The 26,977-nt window shown below is 45.4% G+C and overlaps 1 protein-coding gene across 2 annotated transcripts in view; it reads right to left on the reverse strand.

Annotated features, from left to right (window-relative positions):
• The window catches only part of KLHL4 (kelch like family member 4), a 268,730-nt gene extending 242,111 nt beyond the window's left edge, over positions 1-26,619 (reverse strand). Inside the window, exon 1 of one of the 2 annotated variants that reach the window (XM_073598113.1) lies at positions 25,874-26,619. In XM_073598113.1, the coding sequence (XP_073454214.1) occupies positions 25,874-26,292 (419 nt within the window). In that variant the 5' untranslated portion in view covers positions 26,293-26,619. Of the gene's footprint in view, positions 1-8,137; positions 8,343-25,873 lie in introns of those variants that run through there. The other variant, XM_073598114.1, reaches the window with a different exon arrangement.
• Positions 26,620-26,977: the final 358 nt, after the last annotated feature.

The raw sequence follows: 26,977 nt of genomic DNA on the forward strand, positions 1-26,977 counted from the left end.
ATAATATTTTCTCCTCTTCAGGGTGCATTTATGGTTTAATTCATCATCTCCAGCAGATGCCGGGGCTTACACCAACCAGGCATAGTCGCTCGTTGCATCAGATAAACTTTAGAGAGCCCAGGCGACCGAAAAAGGTCATTAAATTCAGAAAAAAAAAAAAAAATTCTCGACATCGAGCACCTGAGATGAATACTCACACGGTGTCGGGAAATAATGGAACACAGCGTTACATTTGTCTTGTAGATTATGACAGCCAAGCTTCACGATAAAAGGTATTTCTCCAGGGAGGGCCGGGTACGAGAGAAGGCGGGAGAGCAGCTGGGAAAATAATAACATTTTTCCGAACAGTTCATTCCACAAGCGACACTGTCCGGGCTGAGCTGAAGGCTTCCACACTAGACTCTTGGAAATTTTGGTGCTGTAATGCCACGACCACTGTTGTGTGTGTTTTTTTTTTTTTTGGTGGTTCATTAAGGACCCAATTGGACAGACAAGAACTGAAAATTCAAAGTATAGTATGTAAAAATATATATTCATTGAAGTAGCTGTGTTTGAGCATTACATAGGCAGGCTCTGCTTCCTTCCTAACAATGATTGAGCCTTGTTCACCCTCTTATCTCAATGGAAGCCTACCAGTGATAACAAGGGACCTTCTGCTTTAAAGGTGAAACAAAAACGGTGCTTAGATAATATGGGTCTAGAGATGAGCTTGGCTTTGGACTTGGGCTCAATTTCCCACCCTCTGCTTATTGGTCCAGCAATTTCTCCACCCCACATCTGCACAGACACAAAGGAGCGAGGATGCTTGTGATATCTATCTATCTATCTATCTATCTATCTATCTATCTATCTATCTATCTATCTATCTATCTATCTATCTATCTATCTATCTATCTCTATCTATCTAGTCACATGGTGATATTAGGTCAATGACTTTGACCTTCTATGGCCATATTAGGTTAAAGATGACATTAGCATCTCCCCCCCCATTTAGGGTTGCCACCTCATCCCTTTAAACCTGAACACATATGCGTTACACAGGTTCTGTGGCTGATTAAGGTGTTAATTAAAGTCACTTGATGCCTTATCTGCATTAAATTAGTCTCAGAACCCGTGTAATTCTTATTGTTCGGGTTTAAAGGGATGAGGTGACAACCCTAGCCCCTTTTAATCAGCGCTGCTGTAGGGTGGAGAATCTCCCATCCCCGGATTATTGGCCCCCCTCAATGACAGATATCTTCTTGGTCTGGACCCAACCAAAGCTCTGGTGACCTTTCCATAGGTTTGAGGTCATCCATAGGAGTTCCATGTATAGTATGTGTCTATTTCTCACCGACACCATCTGAAGTTTGGGTGATGGGGGTGTGTGGTCAGGCTGGTTATGGCCACGCTCTCACTTATAATGAGATTGAAGTTCACCCGAAACTAAATATGAGGACCCTGCACTACATAGTTGTTGGTGGATGTAAAGGAGATTGTACAATCAGATTGTGAGGTGTGTGGTCAGCTTTGGGCTGCGGTGTCCCCCCCCCCCCCCCCGCCACCCGTCCCTGAGCAGACTTTCCATTCTGGGGGATCCTCTGAAGATCTTATTATTGTTTACAGTAAAATTTGCTTATAGTCTGCCCGGGGAAATTCTACCGCCGCCGTGAAGAGGTGCATGCTGGGACGCCTCCCTGGGCGGATGATTTGCATATTTTCCTTCACAGGAGAAGAGCGACCTTCTTACCGTCTTCTGTCTAAAAATAAAAAAACCTGACAACGTCTCCTGATCGCATCTGCTGTGTTACCGACGCAAGACTCGGCGACATCGCATCAAACGCCGACCGCCCCGGGCCAACCGACCGGGGGAGACTATAATGGGAGGATAGGGAGAAAACACAGAACATTCCACTGCTTATCTCTGATTCTATCTATCATTAATCGATCAATTATCTATCTATCTATCTATCTATCTATCTATCTATCTATCTATCTATCTATCTATAGATCATTAACCTATCAATTGTCTTTCTATAAATTATCTATCGATCTATACAGTATCTATCAATTATCTACAGTATCTATCTATCTATCTATCTATCTATCTATCTATCTATCTATCTATCTATCTATCATTAACCTATCAATTATCTATCTATCTATACAGTGTCTATCAATTATCTACAGTATATATTATCTATATCTACACAGTATGTATATATCTACAGTCTATCTATCAATCATTTATACCATATCTATCATTAACCTATCAATTATCTATCTATCTATCTATCTATCTATCTATCTATCTATCTATCTATCTATCTATCTATCTATCTATCTATCTATCATTAACCTATCAATTATCTATCTATCTATACAGTATCTATCAATTAGCTACAGTATATATATATAGTATCTATCAATTATTTACAGTATATCTATACAGTATATATCTATCAATTATCTATATCTACACAGTATGTATATATCTACAGTCTATCTACCTATCAATCATCTATACCGTATCTATCTATCTATCTATCTATCTATCTATCTATCTATCTATCTATCTATCTATCTATCTATCTATCTATCTCTCTCTTTGCTCGGTGTGGAGGATGATTAATACTCGGAGTAAAATTTGTCAGCTGGAAGGAAAAAAATAAAAAGATGTTGATTGTCGGGTTTTATTGGAGAACGATTGTTCAGTGTGAATCTCCTGCAGCTATTTATCCAGATATTGGAGGTCTGCAGCGCCGGAACATTAACAGAGGCTGAGCGGTAATGTACAAAACAGAAGGACGATCAGGTGATGTTCCTGTAGGGATATATAATGTGTGTGTGGGGTGGTGGGGGTGGGGGAGGGGTTGCTATAGAAGTCATCTGTCTACAACCAGGCAATAACCCGAAGCACCCTTCTCCACTGCCGCAGTACCGCCCCTGACCAGCAGGAGAATACTGACAACTGCTATACATCCCCCTGTGTAGAGTCTGATGGGGGGCTCTCAGCAGAACTAGCGATGGCTGTGTGCAGACCCTTCCAATACCAAGCAGTACAGCGGAGATCGGGTCAGAGTCCTTTCACAGCATATTTAATGGGCGGTATTCATGTCCTGCTAATGTACATTGTATTAAAACTGAACTCCGGGATGAGCAAATATTGTATAAATCTATTGATCATGGTTATATTTCCTGAGTCTCGGTGAGATTTGTGTATTTCCTCGACATCTGTACAGACTTCCTGTAATAAAGACCGCTCAGTGCTGATCTCTCTCCTTGTGCAGGGTGACTGGTCTTGTCTCCGCCCCCCTCCTGTAGTTTCCTGCAGCAAGCCTGTAGTGGGTGGAACATCCTGGGCCCCTCCCACAGCTCTGCTCTCTCTCCTTGTGCGGGGTGTCTGGTCTTGTCTCCGCCCCTCCTGTAGTTTCCTGCAGCAAGCCTGTAGTGGGTGGAGCATTCTGAGCCCCTCCCACAGCTCTGCTCTCTCTCCTTGTGCGGGGTGTCTGGTCTTGTCTCCGCCCCTCCTGTAGTTTCCTGCAGCAAGCCTGTAGTGGGTGGAGCATTCTGAGCCCCTCCCACAGCTCTGCTCTCTCTCCTTGTGCAGGGTGACTGGTCTTGTCTCCGCCCACTCCTGTAGTTTCCTGCAGGAAGCCTGTAGTGGGTGGAGCCTGCTTGGCCCCTCCCACAGCTCAGCCCTCTGCACAGGTTATGTACAGCCCAGTTCTAATGTCATTCCTTCCCTGGCTAGATAATATCTTGGTTTTCAAAGGCATTTGGTGGACACAACGTAGATGTACTGTATATCCTTTGTGGTTACTTAGGTATACATTGAAATTAAAGTTTTTGCGTCAGGAGTTTAGCCTTTAAATACGATGTCTTAAAGTAGAATTCCAGCCCAGAACAGTACAGTATATACTTACCTATTTTCAGCCTGCTTGGGGGTCAGCCATGTGATCCCCTGTGTCATCCAGGGGTGGCTGCAGGGGAGAGGAGCGAGTGTCAATAATGGCTGGGATATGGGAGTTTAAGGGTGACGTCACCACGCCCAGAATTCCCAGCCGTTGTTGAGCACTCTCTCCTCATGTGATCCCTATGTCAGCCAGCAGCAGCTGTAGGGGAGCGTCAACAATGGCTGGGACATGTGCACTTAGGGGGGTGACGTCACCACGCCAGGAATTCCCAGCCTTTGTTCATCGCTCTCTCCTCACATGATTCCTGTGTCAGCCAGCAGCAGCTGCAGGGGAGAGGAGAGAGCATCAAAAACATCTGGGACTCGGGAGTTTATGTTGTGACATCACCACGCCAGGAATTCCAAGCTTTTGTTGAACGCTCCCTCCTCACATGATCCCTGTGTCAGCCAGCAGCAGCTGCAGAGGAGAGGAGAGAGCACCAACAACGTCTGGGACATGGGAGTTTAATGGTGACCTCACCACGCCAGGAATTCCAAGCTTGTGTTGAGCACTCTCTTCTCATGTGATCCCTGTGTCAGCCAGCAGCAGCTGTAGGGGAACGTAAACAATGGCTGGGACATGTGCGCTTAGGGGGGTGACATCGCCACGCCAGGAACTCCCAGCCGTTGTTCACCACTCTCTCCTCACATGATCAGCCAGCAGCAACTGCAGGGAAGAGGAGAGAGCATCAACAACGTCTGGGACATGGGAGTTTATGGAGTGACGTCACCACGCCAGGAACTCCGAGCTTTTGTTGAACGCTCCTTCCTCACGTGATCCCTGTGTCAGCCAGCAGCAGCTGCAGGGGAGAGGAGGGAGTGTCAACAACGGCTGGGACATGGGAGTTTTTGGGTGAAGTCACCACACCCGTGGATTCCCAGCTGTTGTTGAGTGCTCTCTCTCATCTTCCCTGCAGCTGCTGCTGGCTGACACAGGGATCACATGATCGGACCAAAGCGGGCTGAAAATAGGTAAGTATACAGATCTATTTTATACAGGTTAGTCAGAAAAGGTGTTATGAGGGGGAGGGGACATGTTTAAGATATTAAGCCAAGGCTGGAATTCTACTTTAAAACAGGAGATGCCCTTTCTTCCTTTGGATATTTTTGGAAATTGATACATAGTTTATGAGGATGGAAATAGTCCAATTGTCAACGTTTTCTATCAACGGTGCCACAAAATTGTTTCTAAACCCTCCAAATACATTCGAGGTGCATTGAAACAAAAGGTGTACAAAGTCACACAGCGTGTTTTCTTTAGAAAGGAGCCACAGCCTGAGAAGAAAAGTCTGTCCCCTGCCAGAATATTGCAGAAAAAGTCCTTTGTTCTGTGTAGGGAAGCAGCGGCCTCTCTGCAGAAGTCTGGCATGCCCCCCTTTCCTGGAGAGTCTGAGCTAAAGCTCTCCAGTCAGTAAATGTCACGCCCTCTGCTGATTGGAGAGCTCTAGACTGACTCAGCAGGGGGAGTGTCAGACCTCTGCAGAGAGACTGCTGCTTTAACACAGAATGCTGGCAGGCTCTGTACGCTCTATTCAGGCTCACCAGGCTCTCTACAGTCTACTCAGGCTCACCACTCTCTACTGAAGCTCACCAGGCTCTCTACTCTCTACTGAGTCTCACCAGAGTCTCTACACTCTACTCAGGCTCACCAGGCTCTCTACACTCTACTCAGGTTTACCAGACTCTCTACTCTCTACTCATGCTCTCTATTCTGTAATCAGGCTCACTTGACTCCCTACACTCTACTCAGGATCACCAGGGTCTCAATTCTCTACTGGGGCTCACCAGGCTCTCTACACAGCCTCATGGTGCTCTACACTCTACTCGGACTCACCAGACTCTCTATACTCTACTAAGGCTTGCCAGTCTCTCTACTCTCTACTGAGGCTCACCAGGCTCTCTACACGCTACTCATGCTCACCAGGCTCTCTACTCTCTACTCAGGCTCACCAGGCGCTCTACTCAGGCTCACCAAGTTCTCTACACTCTACTCATGCTCTCTATTCTCTAATCAGGCTCACTTGACTCCCTACACTCTACTAAGGATCACTAGGGTCTCTATTCTCTACTGAGGCTCACCAGGCTCTCTACTCAGGCTCGCTAGGCTCTCTACACTCTACTCTGACTCACCAGACTCTCTACTCTCTACTGATGCTCACCAGGCTCTCTACAATCTACTCAGGCTCTCTACTCTCTACTGAGGCTCACCTGGCTCTCTACACTCTACTGGGGCTCACCAGGTGCTCCACTCTCTACGAAGTCTCACCAGAGTCTCTACACTCTACTCAGGCTCACCAGACTCTCTACACTCTACTCAGGTTTACCAGGCTCTCTACTCTCCAATCAGGTTTACCAGGCTCTCTACTCTCTACTCAAACTCACCTGGCTCTCTACAGTCTACTGAGGCTAACTAGACTCTCTACACTCTACTAAGACTCACCAGACTCTCTACACTCTATTCAGGCTCACCAGACTCTCTACTCTCTACTCAGGCTCACCACACTCTCTACTCTCTACTCAGGCTCACCAGGCTCTCTACTCAGGCTCACCATTGAAGTATTGAAGTTTTTTTTAATCAATGGTGCCATACAATAGTTTCTCTTTTTTTTTTTTTTTTATGCAAATTCAGCTTCAAATATGACAAATTCCCGGATAGTTTTCTCTCGGAATTCAGTTGAGGTTGTTCTTTACGGTGAAATGATTGCACAGCCACCGCGAGTATTATAGGATTAGTTCAGCCCTGAGCTCTGCCAAGGTAATTAGGAAGAAATAAGACCTCTCAGTGCGTCCTTGGCTGCGGGCGCCGTATCCTCCACTCCGCACATTGAGGAGACCATAGTAGATTACCAAATTAAACCATGTGTAATGAGACGAGCATCGCCTGTCGCCCAGTCACCGCTCCCAGCTCCACCACCCCAGCCGCCATCTGTCTAGCTCCAGCGCCCCTTCACCTCGGAGCAAACCGTCACTTTGTCACAGGTCTCAGTTCCGGCTCCGCAGTGTGCACCGCGACAGCCGCCCTCATCCCTATCAATGTGTCTGCGGCTTCTGGGGGAGGCAAAGCCAGTAATCTTTGCAGTTCACCTGTCTGCCTGGGAGGCCCAGAATCATCAAACTACAATAGCATTTAGGGCACCTTTAAGTGTGTTTAAGGCATGCTAAAGTGGCCCCTTAACCAATATTACTGCATGTCATTTCAGCACATACTGTATGTGGCACGTTCCCGTGATGCATTTTCTTCACGTAATTCTGGGTGCAACATAGAGCCTTGGACCCTGTTCACATGTAGTGCAGGACCAGGACAAGGGGTGGGAAGGAGGGGAAGCTACCCTGGGCACTGTGGTATCATGTGAGGTGCGGGGGCACCTCGAGGAGATTGGGAGGGGATGTGTGTTGAGAGGGGGCATTTGGGGACGGCAGGAGGTAAGAATTGTTCTAGAAGGGCAAATGTGGGGAGGTGTGCTAGGACCAGGTGAGGAGTACAAAAACAAGTGTGTCTTGTCTACAGTCAAGCATGGTGGTGGGAGTGTCATGGTCTGGGGCTGCATGAGTGGTGCCGGCACTGGGGAGCTACAGATCATTGAGGGAACCATGAATGCCAACATGTACTGTGACATACTGAAGCAGAGCATGATCCCCTCCCTTCGGAGACTGGGCCGCAGGGCAGTATTCCAACATGATAACAACCCCAAACACACCTCCAAGACCACCACTGCCTTGCTAAAGAAGCTGAGGGTAAAGGTGATGGACTGGCCAAGCATGTCTCCAGACCTAAACCCTATTGATCATCTGTGGGACATCCTCAAACAGAAGGTGGAGGAGCGCAAGGTCTCTAACATCCACCAGCTCTGTGATGTCATCATGGAGGAGGGGAAGAGGACTCCAGTGACAACCTGTGAAGCTCTGGTGACCTCCATGTCCAAGAGGGTTAAGGCAGTGCTGGAAAATAATGGTGGCCACACAAAATATTGACACTTTGGGCCCAATTTGGACATTTTCACTTAGGGGTGTACTCACTTTTGTTGCCAGCGGTTTAGACATTAATGGCTGTGTGTTGAGTTATTTTGAGGGGACAGCAAATTTACACTGTTATACAAGCTGTACACTCACTACTTTACATTGTAGACAAAGTGTCATTTCTTCAGTGTTGTCACATGAAAAGATAGAAGAAAATAGCTACAGAAACGTGAGGGGTGTACTTACTTTTGTGAGATACTGTATGATTGCGGAGAAGAACCTTCCTCAATGTCCGCCCGTGTTTGCTTTGTACTTGAACCCTTCGTGTTGCGGGTTCCAGACACATCGGTCGGACGTTCGCAGCTGTTATTGTATCTCTATAACCTTTCGCTGTATCACTTAATAGATCTTCCCGGAGGTGACACGGTGGCAGCGTCCTCCGTCCTTATCATCACACCACAGACCGCCGCGCCACGCGCCCCCCTCCATTATCTCATCTCTTAAAATGGCTATTTTTACTCTGAAAAACGCCATCACCAAACGTTGCGCTTGGACTGCCCCCCCCCCCCCCGCAGCCCCCCTGAGGGTCGCACGCCGAGTCGAAACCTTGTCACAAGCATTTCCTGTTTTTACTTTTCCTGAATCCCAGAAAGGCAGCGAAATCAACTGGCAGCTGTCCAATGCTGAAATCGCAGGGTGGGGAGAGGGGGGGGAAGGGGGGGCAAGGGGGGCAGGGGGGAGAGGGGGGGCAAGGGGGGGCATGAGACCTTTACCTTCTTTTTACATAAACTTTTTTATCAACATTTTCCAAAAAAAGGATATACAGTCAGCAGACACACGATGCACTTTTGCTGACTTTGCACGTGATCCTCATTACTGAGTACAATATGAGAGTCAGCAATACGCTTCACATTCACTGAGCGTTTCCTATTTAACCACTTCACCTCCGGAAGGTTTTACCCCCCCTTCCATGACCAGGCCATTTTTTTGCGATTCGGCACTGCGTTACTTTAACTGACAATTGCGCGGTCGGGCGACGCTGTAACCAAATAAAATTGACGTCCTTTTTTCCCCACAAATAGAGCTTTCTTTTGGTGGTATTTGATCACCTCTGGGGTTTTTATTTTTGGCGCTATAAACAAAAAAAAGGCCGACAATTTAAAAGAAAAAAAAAAAAAACTTTATTATTTACTTTCTGCTATAAAACATATCCAATAAAAAAAATAAAAAAAATCGAATTTCTTCATCAATATGTATTCTGCTACATATTTTTGATAAAAAAAAAAAAAAAAAAACACCAATAAGCGGATATTGATTGGTTTGCGCAAAAGTTGTCGCGTCCACAAACTACGGGATAGATTTATGGAATTTTTATTTATTTATTGTTACTAGTAATGGCGGCGACCAGCGACATATAGCGGGACTGCGACACTGCGGTGGACAATCGGACACTACCTGACACTTTTTTGGGGAACCAGTGACACCAATACAGTGATCAGTGCTTAAAAAAATATGCACTGTCACTGTACTAAGGAAGGGGGTTAACATCAGGGGCGATCAAAGGGTTAAATGTGTGCCTAGGGGGTGCTTACTAACTGTGTGGGGGAGGTGCTTGTACTGGAGGAAGACAGAGATCCGTGTTTCTGCTTAGCAATAACACAAGATCAGTACCTTCCCTACTTACGGACCACCGTTCTGCTTCTGACGGGAACGATTGGCGGGTCACCGGCAGACATCGGGTTCCTCGGACCCACTGATTGGCTCCCGCTGTGTCCAATCACAGCGGGAGTGGGTCGCCGTCCCACAGAAGATGTAGATGTGGGGCGGTCGGTAAGAGGTTAAAGCTGAATTGTGATCTGATTCAATTTTGCCTTCCTTGGTTCCCTCCCCTCCCCTCCCCCCTCATTAACATGCTAATTACATTTTTTAAATAAAATCTTATTTTAGACCCAGTGATGCAATCACTGGGTCTCTGTGCTTCTCTATGCAATGCAGGCAGATCATGCCTGGTAGGAGGGGCTGGCAGGGTGCTGTGCATGGGTGGTGGGAGGGGCTGGCAGGGTGATGTGCATGGATGGTGGGAGGGGCTAGCAGGGTGCTGCGCATGCCTGGTGGGAGGGGCTAGCAGGGTGATGTGCATGCCTGGTGGGAGGGGCTGGCAGGGTGCTATACATGTCTGGTGGGAGGGGCTAGCAGGGTGCTGCGCATGCCTGGTGGGAGGGGCTGGCAGGGTGCTGCGCATGCCTGGTGGGAGGGGCTGGCAGGGTGATGTAAATGCCTGGTGGGAGGGGCTGGCAGGGTGATGTAAATGCCTGGTGGGAGGGGCTGGCAGGGTGCTGTGCATGGCTGGTGGGAGGGTCTGGCAGGGTGCTGTGCATGGCTGGTGGGAAGAGCTGGCAGGGTGCTGCGCATGGCTGGTGGGAGGGGCTTGCAGGGTGCTGCGCATGCCTGGTGGGAGGGGTTGGCAGGGTGCTGTGCATGCCTGGTGGGAGGGGCTAGCAGGGTGCTGTGCATGACTGGTGGGAGGGGCTAGCAGGGTGCTGTGCATGCCTGGTGGGAGGGGCTAGCAGGGTGCTGTGCATGGCTGGTGGGAGGGGCTAGCAGGGTGCTGTGCATGCCTGGTGGGAGGGGCTAGCAGGGTGCTGTGCATGCCTGGTGGGAGGGGCTAGCAGGGTGCTGTGCATGGCTGGTGGGAGGGGCTGGCAGGGTGATGTAAATACCTGGTGGGAGGGGCTGGCAGGGTGCTGCGCATGGCTGGTGGGAGGGGCTTGCAGGGTGCTGCGCATGCCTGGTGGGAGGGGCAGGCAGGGTGCCATACATGCCTGGTGGGAGGGGCTGGCAGGGTGCTGCGCATGCCTGGTGGGAGGGGCTGGCAGGGTGCTATGCATGGCTGGTGGGAGGGGCTGGCAGGGTGATGCGCATGCCTGGTGGGAGGGGCTGGCAGGGTGCTATGCATGGCTGGTGGGAGGGGCTGGCAGGGTGCTATGCATGGTTGGTGGGAGGGGCTGGCTGGGTGCCATACATGCCTGGTGGGAGGGGTTGGCAGGGTGCTGTGCATGCCTGGTGGGAGGGGCTAGCAGGGTGCTGTGCATGCCTGGTGGGAGGGGCTAGCAGGGTGCTGTGCATGCCTGGTGGGAGGGGCTAGCAGGGTGCTGTACATGCCTGGTGGGAGGGGCTAGCAGGGTGCTGTGCATGCCTGGTGGGAGGGGCTAGCAGGGTGCTGTGCATGCCTGGTGGGAGGGGCTGGCAGGGTGCTGCGCATGGCTGGTGGGAGGAGCTGGCAGGGTGCTATACATGTCTGGTGGGAGGGGCTAGCAGGGTGCTGTACATGCCTGGTGGGGGGGGCTAGCAGGGTGTTGTACATGCCTGGTGGGAGGGGCTAGCAGGGTGCTGTACATGTCTGGTGGGAGGGGCTGGCAGGGTGCTGTACATGTCTGGTGGGAGGGGCTAGCAGGGTGTTGTACATGCCTGGTGGGAGGGGCTAGCATGGTGCTGTACATACTTGGTGGGAGGGGCTGGAGGGGTGTCAGTCTAGAGGAGTGGGTATTCCTCATCAGGCTGAATTTGCATAGGTAACGCCCACATGAGTTGCTTATCTCATTCTGTCCCAACAGAAAATGCTGGAGAAATCTCCCCAGCTGGGACACGGGGGGGAGGCGGGGCAGTAAAATCCTGGAGTCATAACAGAAAGTAGACACGGGCAATTTGTTTCGGTCTGAATATAAATTTGGATTAATTTTTGGTTACCCGAATCTCCGAATGAAATAGTAACGAATTATCGTTCAAATTCATTTAATTTTGTTTGGTATATTCATTTTTTTTTTTTAAGAAATTACAAAATTTTCAGAACGATTCGAATTCGGATCGGTCGAAAAATGATTCGAGCCCGCTGACAGCTGATGAGTAACCGGCTTCCCGGCCCCCGCTCCTTAACAACCAGTTACTTCTTCACACAGAATTAAACTCGGTCGATCATTTTTTAACCAATTCAAATCGTTCCGAAGATCATGGACTTGGTCAGGAAATTTGCAAACTAAACCAATTCCGAGACGAATCAACAAAACGAAATGAGTAACACAGCGAAGCTACCCAAATCCTGCACATGTCTAACAGGAAGTGCCTGAATAAGGACCTCCATGTCAGGATCGATTTGAATGGCGGTGAACTCGTCCCCAACCAAGAGAGCCGAATTGCCAATCAGATAACAAATTGTGTTTGTGTGGTTGGGAGCGATCTGTTTAAAATGTTTATTTGTTTAGAGTATCAGATACGACCAACGCGTTTAGGAGAAAAAGAACTCCGCCTTCTTCTTGTACTAAAGTGAAGGACTCAGCACTGAGGGGTCGATCTCTCTGTTTCTCATCGGGTGAGAAACTAAGAAATCTACACATAGTTAGGCACACAATTAACCCTTTGATCGCCCCTAGATGTTAACCCTTTCACAGCTGGTGTCATTAGTACAGTGACAGTGTATAGTATTAGCACTGATCACTGTGTTAGTGTCACTGGTGATGTCAGTGGCAGTTAGTCAGTCCCCCTCACAGTTCCGTTATAAGTCACTGATCACCACCATTACTAGTATAAAAAAACTTGTATACACACCATAGTTTGTAGCAGTGGCGGCCCATCCATACGGGGCTCAGGGGCACCGTCCCCCTATCCATGCGTCCGGCCCCCTAATCTACATGTTGGGCGCATGGATTCCAATGGTGATTTTCTTTTTTTTTTTTTTTAGAAGCACATGATTAGAGCCTGAGGCTCTAATTGGCTTAAAAAATAGGGTGGGCTTGGGGCGCCCCCCCCCCCCCCCCCCGAGCCCACCCATTTATGTGAAATCGGTGAATTAATATTCACTATTGTCTTCCTGATTCTCCTCCCGGCCAATCAGGAAGCGGGTCCTGGGACCCGATTGGCCTGGGAGGAGAAACAATCGTATTGACCGCCGCGCAGAGGGAAGGAGGAGGAAGCCACCATGAAGCCCGAGACGCATAGGAGGAGGAGACACAGAAAGGAGCCGAAGCTGCCTGCCACCTAGATGGGGTAAGTGCACATGTCAAAACGACGGCAATTGTCGTAAATGGCATCGTCCCAATCGGTGCGACAATGCCTTTGCGCTTTCCCCGACTTGTTCATTCCCCGACATAGTTGGGGTAGGCGGGGAATACTTTGGTGGGGGTGGGTCAGCCACGCCTCTTGACCATTGACCTCTGGGGACCCACCTGCTGACCTTTGACCTTTGGAGGAGGTCCCTATTCCAATCCCTAAGTCCTAACCTTGTTCTTCAAGGGGAAGACCTAACCCTAGCCCTAACCCTAATCCATCCCCACCTAACCCCAACCCATCCCCATCTAACCCTATCTCATCCCCACCTAACCCTACCCCATCCCCACCTAACCCTAACCCATCCCCATCTAACCTTACCCCATCCCCACCTAACCCTATCCCATCCCCATCTAACCCTATCCCATCCCCACCTAACCCTACCCCATCCCCACCTAACCCTAACCCATCCCCATCTAACCCTACCCCATCCCCATCTAACCCTACCCCATCCCCACCTAACCCTAACCCATCCCCATCTAACCCTACCCCATCCCCACCTAACCCTATCCCATCCCCATCTAATCCTATCTCATCCCCACCTAACCCTACCCCATCCCCACCTAACCCTAACCCATCCCCATCTAACCCTACCCCATCCCCACCTAACCCTACCCCATCCCCACCTAACCCTAACCCATCCCCATCTAACCCTACCCCATCCCCACCTAACCCTAACCCATCCCCATCTAACCCTATCCCATCCCCATCTAACCCTACCCCATCCCCACCTAACCCTAACCCATCCCCATCTAACCCTATCCCCATCTAACCCTAATCCTAAACATAACCCATCCCCATCTAACCCTAACCTTAACCCTAATCCTAACCCATCCCCATCTAACCCTAACAATAACCCATCTAACCCTAACCCTAAACAAAACCCATCCCCATCTAACCTTATCCCATCCCCATCTAACACTAACCCATCTAACCCTAACCCTAAACCCTGTACTACTTATTGCGATTTCAGGGTGCGATTTCCATTGACATCTGTGCAGAAGCCCACACAGATAACTGTGAAATCGCGTCCGAAATCGGGACTGACATGTGGGAGTGAAATCGTACGAGTTCAGCTGAAGTTGCACGGCTTCATTCCCACAGCTCAGTGTGAACCTGGGCTAAGTGATAGAATACTACCAAAGGAAAGATCTGTTTAGAAAAAATAAAATAGAAACTAAATTTGGGTGCAGTGTTGCATGATGGAATAATTGTTAGTTACAGTGGGGGAAAAAGTATTTGACCCCCTGCTGATTTTGTAAGTTTGCCCCACTGACAAAGAAACGATCAGTCTATAATTTTAATGGTCAGTTTATTATAACAGTGAGAGACAGAATAACAACAAAAATATCCAGAAACACACATTTCAAAAAAGTTATAAACTGATTTGCATTTTAATGAGGGAAATAAGTATTTGATCCCCTATCAATCAGCGAGATTTCTGGCTCCCAGGTGTCTTCTATACAGGTAACAAGCTGAGATTAGGAGCACTCCCTTAAAGGGAGTGCTCCTAATCTCAATTTATTACCTGTATAAAAGACACCTGTCCACAGAAGCAATCAATCAGATTCCAATCTCTCCACCATGGCCAAGACCAAAGAGCTGTCCAAGGATGTCGGGGACAAGATTGTAGACCTACACAAGGCTGGAATGGGCTACAAGACCATCGCCAAGCAGCTTGGTGAGAGGGTGACAACAGTTGGTGCGATTTATTCGCAAATGGAAGAAACACAAAATAACTGTCAATCTCCCTCGGTCTGGGGCCCCATGGAAGATCTCACCTCGTGGAGTTCCAATGATCATGAGAACGGTGAGGAATCAGCCCAGAACTACACGGGAGAATCTTGTCAATGATCTCAGCTGGGACCATAGTCACCAAGAAAACAATTGGTAACACACTACGCCTTGAAGGACTGAAATCCTGCAGCCCCCAGAAGGTCCCCCTGCTCAAGAAAGCACATGTACAGGTCCATCTGAAGTCTTCTAATGAACATCTGAATGATTCAGAGGAGAACTGGGTGAAAGTGTTGTGATCAGATGAGACCAAAATCAAGCTCTTTGGCATCAACTCAACTCGCCGTGTTTGGAGGAGGAGGAATGCTGCCTATGACCCCAAGAACACCATCCCCACCGTCATACATGGAGGTGGAAACATTATGCTTTGGGGGTGTTTTTCTGCTAAGAGGACAGGACAACTTCACAGCATCAAAGGTACGATAGACGAGGCCATGTACCATCAAATCTTGGGTGAGAACCTCCTTCCTTCAGCCAGGGAAATGAAAATGGGTGGTGGATGGGTCTTCCAGCATGACAATGACCCAAAACACACGGCCAAGGCAACAAAGGAGTGGCTCAAAAAAAAAAAAGAAGCACATTAAGGTCCTGGAGTGGCCTAGCCATTCTCCAGACCTTAATCCCATAGAAAATATGTGGAGGGAGCTGAAGGTTCGAGTTACCAAATGTCAGCCTGGAAACCTTAATGACTTGGAGAGGATCTGCAAAGAGGAGTGGCACAAAGACATGGATCTATGGCCTTCCCTTAGTTAAAGCACCTCCCCCACTGTACAAAAACACTGGATAGGCACACAGTTAACCCTTTGAGCGCCCCTGGTGTTAACCCCTTCTCAGCCATTGTCATTAGTACAGTGACAGTGCATATGTTTAGCACCGATCACTGTATTAGTGTCACTGGTCCCCAAAAAATGTGTCAAAAGTGTCACTTAGTGTCAGATTGTGCACCGCAATATCGCAGTCCTATAAGTCGCTGATCGCCGCCATTACTAGTAAAAATTTTTTTAAAATGCCATAAATACATCCCATCATTTGTAGACACTATAATGTTTGCCCAAATGAATCAATATACGCTCATTTGGATTTTTTTTTTTTTTTTTTACCAAAAATATGTAGAATACATATTGGCCTAAATTTATAAAGAAATTATATTTTTTACATTTTTTTTAATTGGATATGTTTTACAGCAGAAATTTAAAAAAATAAATTGTTTTTTTGTTTTACAATTGTCATTTATTTTTAATTATAATTAATTATTATAATTATAATCTAATATAATTTATTATTATTTAATTATAATCTTGTTAGTAGTAGAAAACATAAAACCCGCAGAGGTGATCAAATACCATCAAAAGAAAGCTCTGTTTGGGTGGAAAAAAGGACAGACATTTTATTTGGGTACAGCATCGCACAACCGCGCAATTGTCAGTTAAAGCGACGCAGTGCCCTATCGCAAAAAAAATGGCCTGGTCATAAAGGGGGGGTAAAACCTTCCGGGGCTGAAGTGGTTAAAGGGGGTAATTGTCAGTCCAACTATCACAGCTCTGAAAACTGAAAATTGGTCTGGTGATTCTGGAGGCATTGATAATGTCCTGACTTTTTATTTTATATGTAAGAAATTTTTAGTCTTTTATATATTTTTTTTGATATGCAAGTAATTTTTAGTCTTATATATAATGGAAAAATAAAAAAAGTGGTTATTAAATACTACCAAAAAAAAAAAAAAAAATCTGTCTAAAAAAAAAAATAAAATAAAAAAAATTAAAATATTCATATAGATACAATGTTGCTTGAGGGGGTAATTGTCAGTCCAACTATCACAGGTCAGAAAACTGAAAATTGATCTGGTGATTCTGGATGCATTGATAATGTCTTGACTTTTTTTTTTTTTTTATATGCAAGTAATTTTTAGTCTTAAATAATTGAAAAAATAAAAAGTGGTTATTTAATACTATAAACAAAAAAAATCTGTCTACAAAAAACAAAAAAACAAAAAAAAAATATTCATATGGATACAATGTTGCTTGAGGGGGTAATTGTCAGTCCAACTATCACAGCTCTGAAAACTGAAAATTGGTCTGGTGATTTTGAAGGCATTGCTACTGTCTTGACTCCTTTTATTTATTTATGTATTTATTTTTTTTTATGTAAGACATTGTTAGTCTTTTATTATTTTTTTTTTTGATATGCAAGTAATTTTTTTGTCTTATATATAATGGAAAAATCAAAAAGTGGTTATTAAATACTATCAAAAAATCTGTCTATAAATAAATAAAAAAAATATTCATATTGATACAATGTTGCTTGAGGGGGTTATTGTCAGTCAAACTATCACAGCTCTGAAAACTGAAAATTGGTCGGGTGATTCTGGAGGCATTGATAATGTCTTGACATTTTTTTTTTTTTTTTAAGGAAGACATTTTTAGTCTTTTGTATTTTTTTTTTTTTTATATGCAAGTAATTTTTAGTCTTATATATAATGGAAAAATAAAAAAGTGGTTATTAAATACTACCAAAAAATCTGTCTATAAATAAATAAAAAAATAAAAAAATATTCATATGGATACAATGTTGCTTGAGGGGGTAATTGTCAGTCCAACTATCACAGCTCTGAAAATTGGTCGGGTGATTTTGAAGGCATTGCTACTGTCTTGACTCTTTTTTATTTATTTATTTATTTTTTTAATGTAAGACATTTTTAGTCTTTTTATTTTTTTTTGATATGTAAGTAATTTTTAGTCTTATATATAATGGAAAAATCAAAAAGTGGTTATTAAATACTACCAAAAAAAAATCTGTCTAACAAATACAGTATATATATATATATTCATATGGATACAATGTTGCTTGAGGGGGGTAATTGTCAGTCCAACTATCACAGCTCTGAAAACTAAAAATTGGTCGGGTGATTTTGGAGGCATTGATAATGTCTTGACTCTGTCTAAAAAAATACAGACTGGTTCTCAAATGGTTAACAAAGAAATCTTTTAAACAAATTCCCATCCAGGCGGACGCTCGCACTCGGCGCTCCTCACCGCAGATTTGGTTCGTCTATTTTTTTTTTCTGGTGTCGGATTTATTTCAAATAAAATTGAAGTCATCGAGATAAAAAGGTTTCCGGAGAAAAATGCAGCAAAATTCTAAAAACCCGATTTACTAAAAAAAGTTTAAAAAAAAAAAAAAAAGATAATTTTTATTAAAATGGATGAAGTACGCGGCGGTGCCGTTCTCTTTTTTTTTTTTTTTTACATACGTTCTCATTTTCTTGCTATTTATAGATAAGAGAATTCCCGTCCTCCTTCAATTGTACATGAAACGCGTCTGCGGAGCGATGTGCGATTTGTGAAGTTTTAGCCCAGGAAGAGATCCGGGGGGAGGGGCTGGGATGAGGAATTGATAACTCCAGGCATTGTTAACGCTCTTCCTGCCTAACCCCGTATCCTGTATTCACTATACAAACATTCCATCTTCCCCCTCTCCCCCCCCCCACTGGCGGCACACAGCGACCCTCTGCGACTCCTTCACAAAAAATGCCTGAAAAACGGATCCCTTTAAATCCTATGAAATTCGGGGTGCTGCGGGTGACGTGCGTTTTACCTGCAGGAGGTCATGTGACGTCCCGGGCTGTCAGCGGAGATATCTGGATGACGGGAGCGGGGATCATTCCGATATCACTTCTTTCTGCCCGGCGATTCCCCGCACCGTAAGGACTATGAAAAACGCATGGGAAGTAGGTTATGTGGTTTTCGATGGTATCGTTCACACCGGTGCGGTCCAGAAAAAAAAGAAGAACATGCTGCATTTTGTCTGCACTGAACTGTACTGGAACGCACAAAAAATGCACTGCAATGCATCTAAATACACAAAAAAATGCACCTAAACACACAGAAAAGCACAAAAAATGCACTGGAACGCACCTAAACGCACAAAGAACGAACCTAAATGCACTGGAACGCACCTAAACGCACAAAAAACACACTGGAAAGCACAAAAACGTACTGGAATTCACCTAAACGCACAAACAATGCATTAAAACGCACCTAAACGCACAAAAATGCACTGGAATGCACAAAAACTTACTGGAATGCACCTAAATGCACAAAAAATGCACTGCAATGCATCTAAATGCACAGAAAACAGAGGAAAGCACAAAAAACGCACTGGAACGCACCTAAATGCACAAAAAATGCACTGCAATGCATCTAAACGCACAGAAAACACACAGAAAAGCACAAAAACATACTGGAATGCACCTAAATGCACAAACAATGCATTGGAACGCACCTAAATGCACAATAACGCAATGGAACGCACAAAAACGTACTGGAATGTATCTAAATGCACAAAAAATGCACTGGAACGTACTTCCATTTGCAGTCCAAATGCGTTCCAGGTGCTTTTCTGCATGCGCGTTTTTGATGCGTTCCAGTGCGTTTTTTGGTGTGTTTTTAATGCGTTTCCGATTGCAGGTGTTTTCTTTTTTTTCCTTTTTTTTTCTGTTTTTCTTTCTCCCACTACACTAGGGTCCAATGCGTTTTAATGCGTTTCCGATTCCAGTTTTTTTTCTTCTTCCTTTTTTCCCCCCACTATACTAGGGCCCAGTGCATTTTAATGTGTTTTTGGTGCGTTCCAGTGCGTTTTCATGCATTTTTGATGCGTTTTACTGCATTCCAGTACAGTCCAGTGCAGGAAAAATGCAGCGTGTTCTATTTTTTATTCTGGAACTGACCGCACCGGTGTGAACAATGTCAATGGAAATCATATAACCTACTATCCATGCGTTTTTGATGCAAAACAAAAAAACGCACTGGACTGCATGTGGTGTGAACTGGCCCTTAAGGTTAAGAAGAAAAAAAAGGGGGGGGGAGTACTGGACCGCATCAAAAATAAACCAAAAACAGCACTGAAACGCATCAAAAACGCATCAAAAATAAACCAAAACAGCACTGGAACGCATCAAAAACGCATCAAAAATACACATGCAGAAAAGCATCTGGAACTCATCCGGACTGCATTTCTATGGTGTGAACTGGCCCTAAATAAGGACTTGTGTGCTTTGGTGCGTACCCGTGCGTTTTTGATGCGTTTTACAGCATTCCAGTCCAGTCCAGTCCAGTGCCGGAACAATGATTTATAGACCCCGGATGTCTCCATAAAGAGGACCTGTCAGGTCTTATTACTATGACAAAGGATGTTCACATTTCTTGTAATAGGAATAAAAGTGATAAAAAAAAAAGAAAAAAAATTTAAAAGGGAAAGTGTAAAAATGGAAAAATTTTAATAAAACAAACAATGAAAATTAATCAATAAAAGTGACCCCGCCCTCTCGTACTCGCAGAAGCGAACGCATTCATAGGTTGCGTCCGTGTATATAAAGCGCACCTGCGAGGTATCGCTCCGCGATAAAATGTTAAAGCCTACAGAGATATTTAAATAGCGTAGTTTGGCGCCGTTCCACAAGGAGGCACAATTTTAAAGCATGACATGTTAGGTATCTATTTACTCGGCATGACATCATCTTTCACATTATACAGAAAACATGCGGCTAACTTTACTGTTTTCTTTTCTTTTTTAATTCATAAAATCGTTTTGTTTTTTTTTCCCCTCAAAAATTGCTATTAAAAAAATGCTGCACAAATACCGTGTGACATAAATTATTGCAACGACCGCCATTTTATTCTCCAGGGTCTCTGCTAAAATATATATATATATATATATATATATATATATATATATATCTACATAGATAGATAGATAGATAGATAGATAGATAGATAGATAGATAGATAGATAGATAGATAGATAGATAGATAGATAGATAGATAGATAGATTTTTTAAAGCAATTTTTGAAAAAAAAAAAAGATTTCATGATTTAATATGTATATATATATATAAAATATGTTTTGTCGGGATTGGTCCGGTGTGGAAGCAGTTAAAAGCAGCACTTTCCAAAGGCGCACCAAAAATGCATCTCTCATTGATTTCTATACAAAATGCAGCAAAAACGCATTTAAAAAATGCACCCACTGTGCATCTTTGGTGCTTTTTTTTTTTTTCAATTACCTGTCCAAGTTTCTTAGGTGTATGGAGTCAGAAGTACAAAAAAGGCAGCAAAAATGCATCTAAAATGCAGCAAAAATGCATCTAAAACACAGCAAAAATGCATTTAAAACGCAGCAAAAATGCATCTAAAATGCATCTAAAATGCATCTAAAAAACAGCAAAAAAGCATCTAAAAAACGCAGCAAACATGCATCTACAACACAGCAAAAATGCATCTAAAAAGCATCTAAAATGCATCTAAAAAGCAGCAAAAATTCATCTAAAATGCAGCAAAAATGCATCTAAAAAGCAGCAAAAAAAAGCATCTAAAAACGCAGCAAACATGCATCTAAAATGCATCTAAAAAGCAGCAAAAATGCATCTAATATGCAGCAAAAATGCATATAAAAATGCAGCAAACATGCATCTAAAATGCATCTAAAAAGCAGCAAAAAAAGCATCTAAAAAACGCAGCAAAAATGCATCTAAAATGCATATGCATTAGTCTGTTTTTTTTTTTTTTTAATGGAGCAGTGTGAGAGGTCCCTAACACCAGATCTGTCACCTGAGACTTACACCCTATTCACACTTGTGCAACTTGCCGTGCGACTTTGGACATCAAAGTCGCATGGTAAGTTGTTCCCCCCGTGTTTTCCAAATGATAGCCATTCATATATGTGCAACTTAAAGCGACAGCGACTTCATAGCAGTTCATGCAATACTTTGCTCCTACTTTCATGCAACTTGAGGGCCGTAGACTTCAATATTAAACCCTCAAAAAGTTGCATGAAAGTCGCACCTGAATGTTATACAATGTGACATTTGTTCATGATCGCTGGTCAAAGCCAAAGTCTTATTCAAGTTGCACCCATCCAAAGTCGCACTTAAAAAGTCGTGTGACTTTGGAGTCTGACAAGTTTAAATGGAGCCTTACACCCCAATTACATTTGTGCAACTTGCCATGCGACCTTGAACATCAAAGTCGCATGATACATTGTTACCCATGTTTTCCAGTGATACCCATTCAAATATGTGCGACTTAAAGTTGCAGCGACTTCAGAGCAGTTCCTGCACTATTTTGGTCCAACTTTCATGCAACTTGAGGGCCATAGACTTCAATGTTAACCCTCAAAAGTTGCACAAAAGTCGCACCTGAATGTTATACATGCGACAGTTGTGCAACGGTTGTCCATTATCGCTGGTCAAAGCCGCGTCAAAGTTGCGCTCGCTCCGAAGTCAGCGCAGTTTTGGAGTCATACGAGTGTGAGATGGAGCCTTACACCCCATTCAGTCTTGTCCAAAGTCACATGAAAAGTTGCACGGTGTGTGAATGGGGTGTAAGGCTCCATTTCACAGTTGTATGACTCCAAAACTGCGCTGACTTCGGAGCGCAACTTTGACGCGGCTTTGACCAGCAATAATGGACCACTGTCGCACGTATAACATTCAGGTGCGACTTTCATGCAACTTTCGAGGGTTAACATTGAAGTCTGGCCCTCGAGTTGCATGAAAGTCGGACCAAAATAGAGAAAGAACTGCTCTGAAGTCACTGCCACTTTGAGTCGCACGTATATGAATGGTTATCACTGGAAAACACGGGGGAAGAATGTGTCATGCGACCTTGATGTCCAAGGTCGCATGGCAAGTTGCACATCAAAGTCGCATGACACATCGCCCCCCCCCCCGTGTTTTCCAATGATAACCATACATATATGTGCGACTTAAAGCCACAGCAACTTTATAGCAGTAAATGCACTACTTCCATGCAACTTCAGGGCGATAGACTTCAATGGTAACCCTCGAAAGTTGCATGAAAATTGAACCTGAATGCGACAGTTATCCATTATCGTTGGTCAAAGCCAAAGCCACATTCAAAAGTTAAAGTCGCACTCCAAAGTCGCACAGCTTTGGAGTCATACAAGTGTGAATGGAGCCTTGAAGGTGATTGAAGACTGAAGCCCTGATGAAGGGACGGTCGGGTTCCTGAACCGTGTCAGCTTTTTTTTTTTTTTTTTTCAATTCTTCTGAATATCTAATAACAAATGATCTGCGATTATTTGATCGGTGTGCACGGCGCGCTTTCACTACTGCTTAGATATCTAAACTTTGCTCGACCCCTCCCCCATCCTAGCATCCTTGCATTCTTATTTCGGGAGAGCAGCCTTATCGAAGCGCGTCAGTTCGATCAATGCGATTTCCATTCACAATAAAATTGGATACCAAACATTTCAAAAAACCTAGCGACTCTGATGCGACTCTGATGCGACTCTGATGCGACTCTGATGCATGTACCTCCACAAAAAAAAAAAAAAATCTGCATTTTTGACTACAGCAAAACAGACCTTTGCTGATTGGCTGCCAGTACTGACAGCACTGAGGCCATTGGCTGGACATGAGAGTCAGGCGATCGGGATTGGTTCAGTGACGCCCCCTACCATAGAATTCATCGGAATCATTCAATGAAGACTTTTCTTTTGTTTGTTCACTTTTTCCGCATTTCGAATCGAATAGAAAAATATAACATTTTAGATTCAACCTCTTCACAATGTATCCATTCGAATAAAAAAACAAACAAAAAAAAGAAAAACGGTGATTTCGAGGAGAATTAAAAAAAGACATAAAATGAATTCCGAATACGAATTGAACAAATCAACCGAATTAAATTAAATAACTAATCGAAACAAAACAACATTTTTTCATCATGTCTACCCCGCTATATGCATCAGGGATCAGTAGGGAGTGACTTTGTATGGAGTTCAGGGATCAGTAGGGAGTTCAGGGATCAGTAGGGAGTGACATCGTATACAGTTACAGGATCAGTAGGGATTGACAATGTATGCAGTTCAGGGATCAGTAAGGACTTCAGGGATCAGTAGGGAGTTCAGGGATCAGTAGGGAGTGACATTTTATACAGTTACGGGATCAGTAGGGAGTGACATTGTAGGCAGTTCAGGGATCAGTAGGGAGTGACATTGTATGTAGTTCAGGGATCAGTAGGGATTGACAATGTATGCAATTCAGTAATCAGTAGTGAGTGACATTGTATGTAGTTCAGGGATCAGTAGGGAGTGACATCGTATACAGTTACAGGATCAGTAGGGATTGACATTGTATGCAGTTCAGGAATCAGTAAGGACTTCAGGGATCAGTAGGGATTGACAATATATGCAATTCAGGGATCAGTAGGGATTGACAATGTATGCAGTTCAGGGATCAGTAAGGAGTTCAGGGATCAGTAAGGAGTTCAGGGATCAGTAGGGAGTTCAGGGATCAGTAGGGAGTGACATTGTATACAGTTACGGGATCAGTAGGGAGTGACATTGTAGGCAGTTCAAGGATCAGTAGGGAGTGACATTGTATGTAGTTCAGGGATCAATAGGGAGTTCAGGGATCAGTAGGGAGTGACATTGTATGTAGTTCAGGGATCAATAGGGAGTTCAGGGATCAGTAGGGAGTGACATTGTATGCAGTTCAGGGATCAGTATAGACTGACAATGTATGCAGTTCAGGGATCAGTAGGGAGTGACATTGTATGTAGTTCAGGGATCAATAGGGAGTTCAGAGATCAGTAGGGAGTGACGTTGTATGTAGTTCAGGGATCAGTAGGGAGTTCAGGGATCAGTAGGGATTGACAATGTATGCAGTTCAGGGATCAGTAGGGAGTGACGTTGTATGTAGTTCAGGGATCAGTATGGAGTTCAGTGATCAGTAGGGAGTGACATTGTATACAGTTATGGGATCAGTAGGGAGTAACATTGTATGCAGTTCAGGGATCATTAGGGAGTTCAGGGATCAGTAGGGAGTGACAATATATGCAGTTCAGGGATCAGTAGGGAGTGACAATGTATGCAGTTCAGGGATTAGTAGGGAGTGACATTGTATGCAGTTCAGGGATCAGTAGGGAGTGACAATGTATGCCATTCAGGGATCAGTAGGGAGTGACATTGTATACAGTTATGGGATCAGTAGGGAGTGAAATTGTATGCAGTTCAGGGATCAGTAGGGAGTGACAATGTATGCAGTTCAGGGATCAGTAGGGAGTGACAATGTATGCAGTTCAGGGTTCAGTAGGGAGTGACATTGTATGCAGTTCAGGGATTGGTAGGGAATGACATTGTATGCAGTTCAGGGATCAGTAGGGAGTGACAATGTATGCCATTCAGGGATCAGTAGGGAACAATGACTCTACGACAAGTTAAGCAAACTTGGATCCCTTTATATTTGTCAGTTATGGGTTCATTTTCTCTCTGTACCTCTAGATCACGGGAAGTTCCAGAATGTCCATCTGTTGTGGCACTACTATTGCCAGCAAGCCTTGCCAGCCAAAGATCATCTATGGTCAGGGTAGCAAGGCATCCTGGGACTTGTAGTTCCACAGCAGCTGGTCGCCTTGACCCATGAAAGAAAGGGGTTCCGGGGATTGATCTCCTTTTAGATACATCTGATCATCACACAGAACCCTCCAGAGATGCCTCCTCATTGCGGGGGTCACACAGAACCCTCCAGAGATGCCTCCTCATGGTGGGGTCACACAGAACCCTCCAGAGGTGCCTCCTTTTTGTGGGGGTCACACAGAACCCTCCAGAGATGCCTCCTCATGGTGGGGTCACACAGAACCCTCCAGAGGTGCCTCCTTTTTGTGGGGGTCACACAGAACCCTCCAGACATGCCTCCTTCTTGTGGGGTAACACAGAACCCTTCAGTGATGCCTCCTCCTTGTGGGGGTCCCACAGAACCCTCCAGAGATGCCTCCTCATTGTGGGGTCACACAGAACCCTCCAGAGATGCCTCCTCATTGTGGGGCACACAGAACCCTCCAGAGATGCCTTCTCTTTGTGGGGATCACACAGAACCCTCCAGAGATGCCTTCTCTTTGTGGGGATCACACAGAACCCTCCAGAGATGCCTCCTCTTTGTGGGGATCACACAGTACCCCCCCCAAGAGATGCCTCCTCCTTGTGGGGTCACCCATAACCCTCCAGAGATGCCTCCTCCTTGTGGGGTCACACAGTACCTAACCCCTCCAAAGCCCCATTCTCAGCTCCTACCTGTCAGGGTCAGCCTCTGGCACCTCCTGGGGGGCACTTTGCACCTCCTGCGCCCCCGTCTCCTCTTCTTTGCCCACCTTCTCCTCCGTGCTGGCTTTGGGGGTCTCCTCGCTGGCCTGTAGGTGCTCGATGATGTTGTGCTGGTGCCAGGACGGGATGGCTCGGTGCTGGTGGACAGGGGTTGGTCCTGGCACGGGGGCCAGGATGTTGTGGACGGGGCTGTTGCTTTTCTTCAGTCCATTCCTGTCCCGCGAGTGGCTCTTCAGCCTATTGTGGACGGGGGTCCCTCTGTGCTCATATCCTTCCTGTTGGAGGCAGCCTCCGGACCCCGGAGAACCCTGCGAAGGGTGGCTGAACCACCTCCAGCGCAGCCGGAGAATCTGCTTGACATCAAAGTCCTTCTTCCCGGAGACCGACATGGTCGCGACGGCGCAAATCTAGACGAGCCTGCAGCCGATTCCTCCCGCTCGCTCGGGATTAATTCAGCTCCTCTTCGCCTCATGCATGAGAGCAGCAGATTGTAGGAGCTCTGGCAGTGTGCGAAGAAGCATGCCGCTTGCACCTCCAACCCATGCTAAGCTGCCACTGCCACCGCTGCTGCTAACAGTGGAGGTGGGACAGCATACTGCCTGGGGATGAGGTCACACCTCGGCGACTAAATCAGCTTATTACAAGGAAAGTCGCTGAAAGACCCCCACCACCACCACCACCACCACCAGCTGCTGCTGCTGCTGGGTTCAATGACTGAGGAGCTCTCTTACCTAAGCTCAGCCGCACATGATCTCCTCCTGAGAGCCCCCCCTCCGCAATTCACCGTGCAACCAAAGCACGTCAGACCCCAGCAGGTCCTTCTGGGGGGGCGTCTGATTCCAGGAGATGGTGCGATAGATTGATTGTCATTCAGGAAAATTAGCCCCCCCCCAACAATTTTTTTTCTCAACCTGGATTTTGTTAATAGATAAAAATGTAAAAAAAATGAAAAGCACCCCCCCCCACTCAAAAAAATGCTCTAGAGGGGAAGTAAAAAAAAAAAAAAACATAAATAAGAATATATAAAAAAATCTATATATATAAAATCACCTCCCATCACCCCACACTCAGAGA

The sequence above is a fragment of the Aquarana catesbeiana genome, linkage group LG09 (assembly GCF_042186555.1).
Source record: "Aquarana catesbeiana isolate 2022-GZ linkage group LG09, ASM4218655v1, whole genome shotgun sequence".
Taxonomy (NCBI): domain Eukaryota; kingdom Metazoa; phylum Chordata; class Amphibia; order Anura; family Ranidae; genus Aquarana; species Aquarana catesbeiana.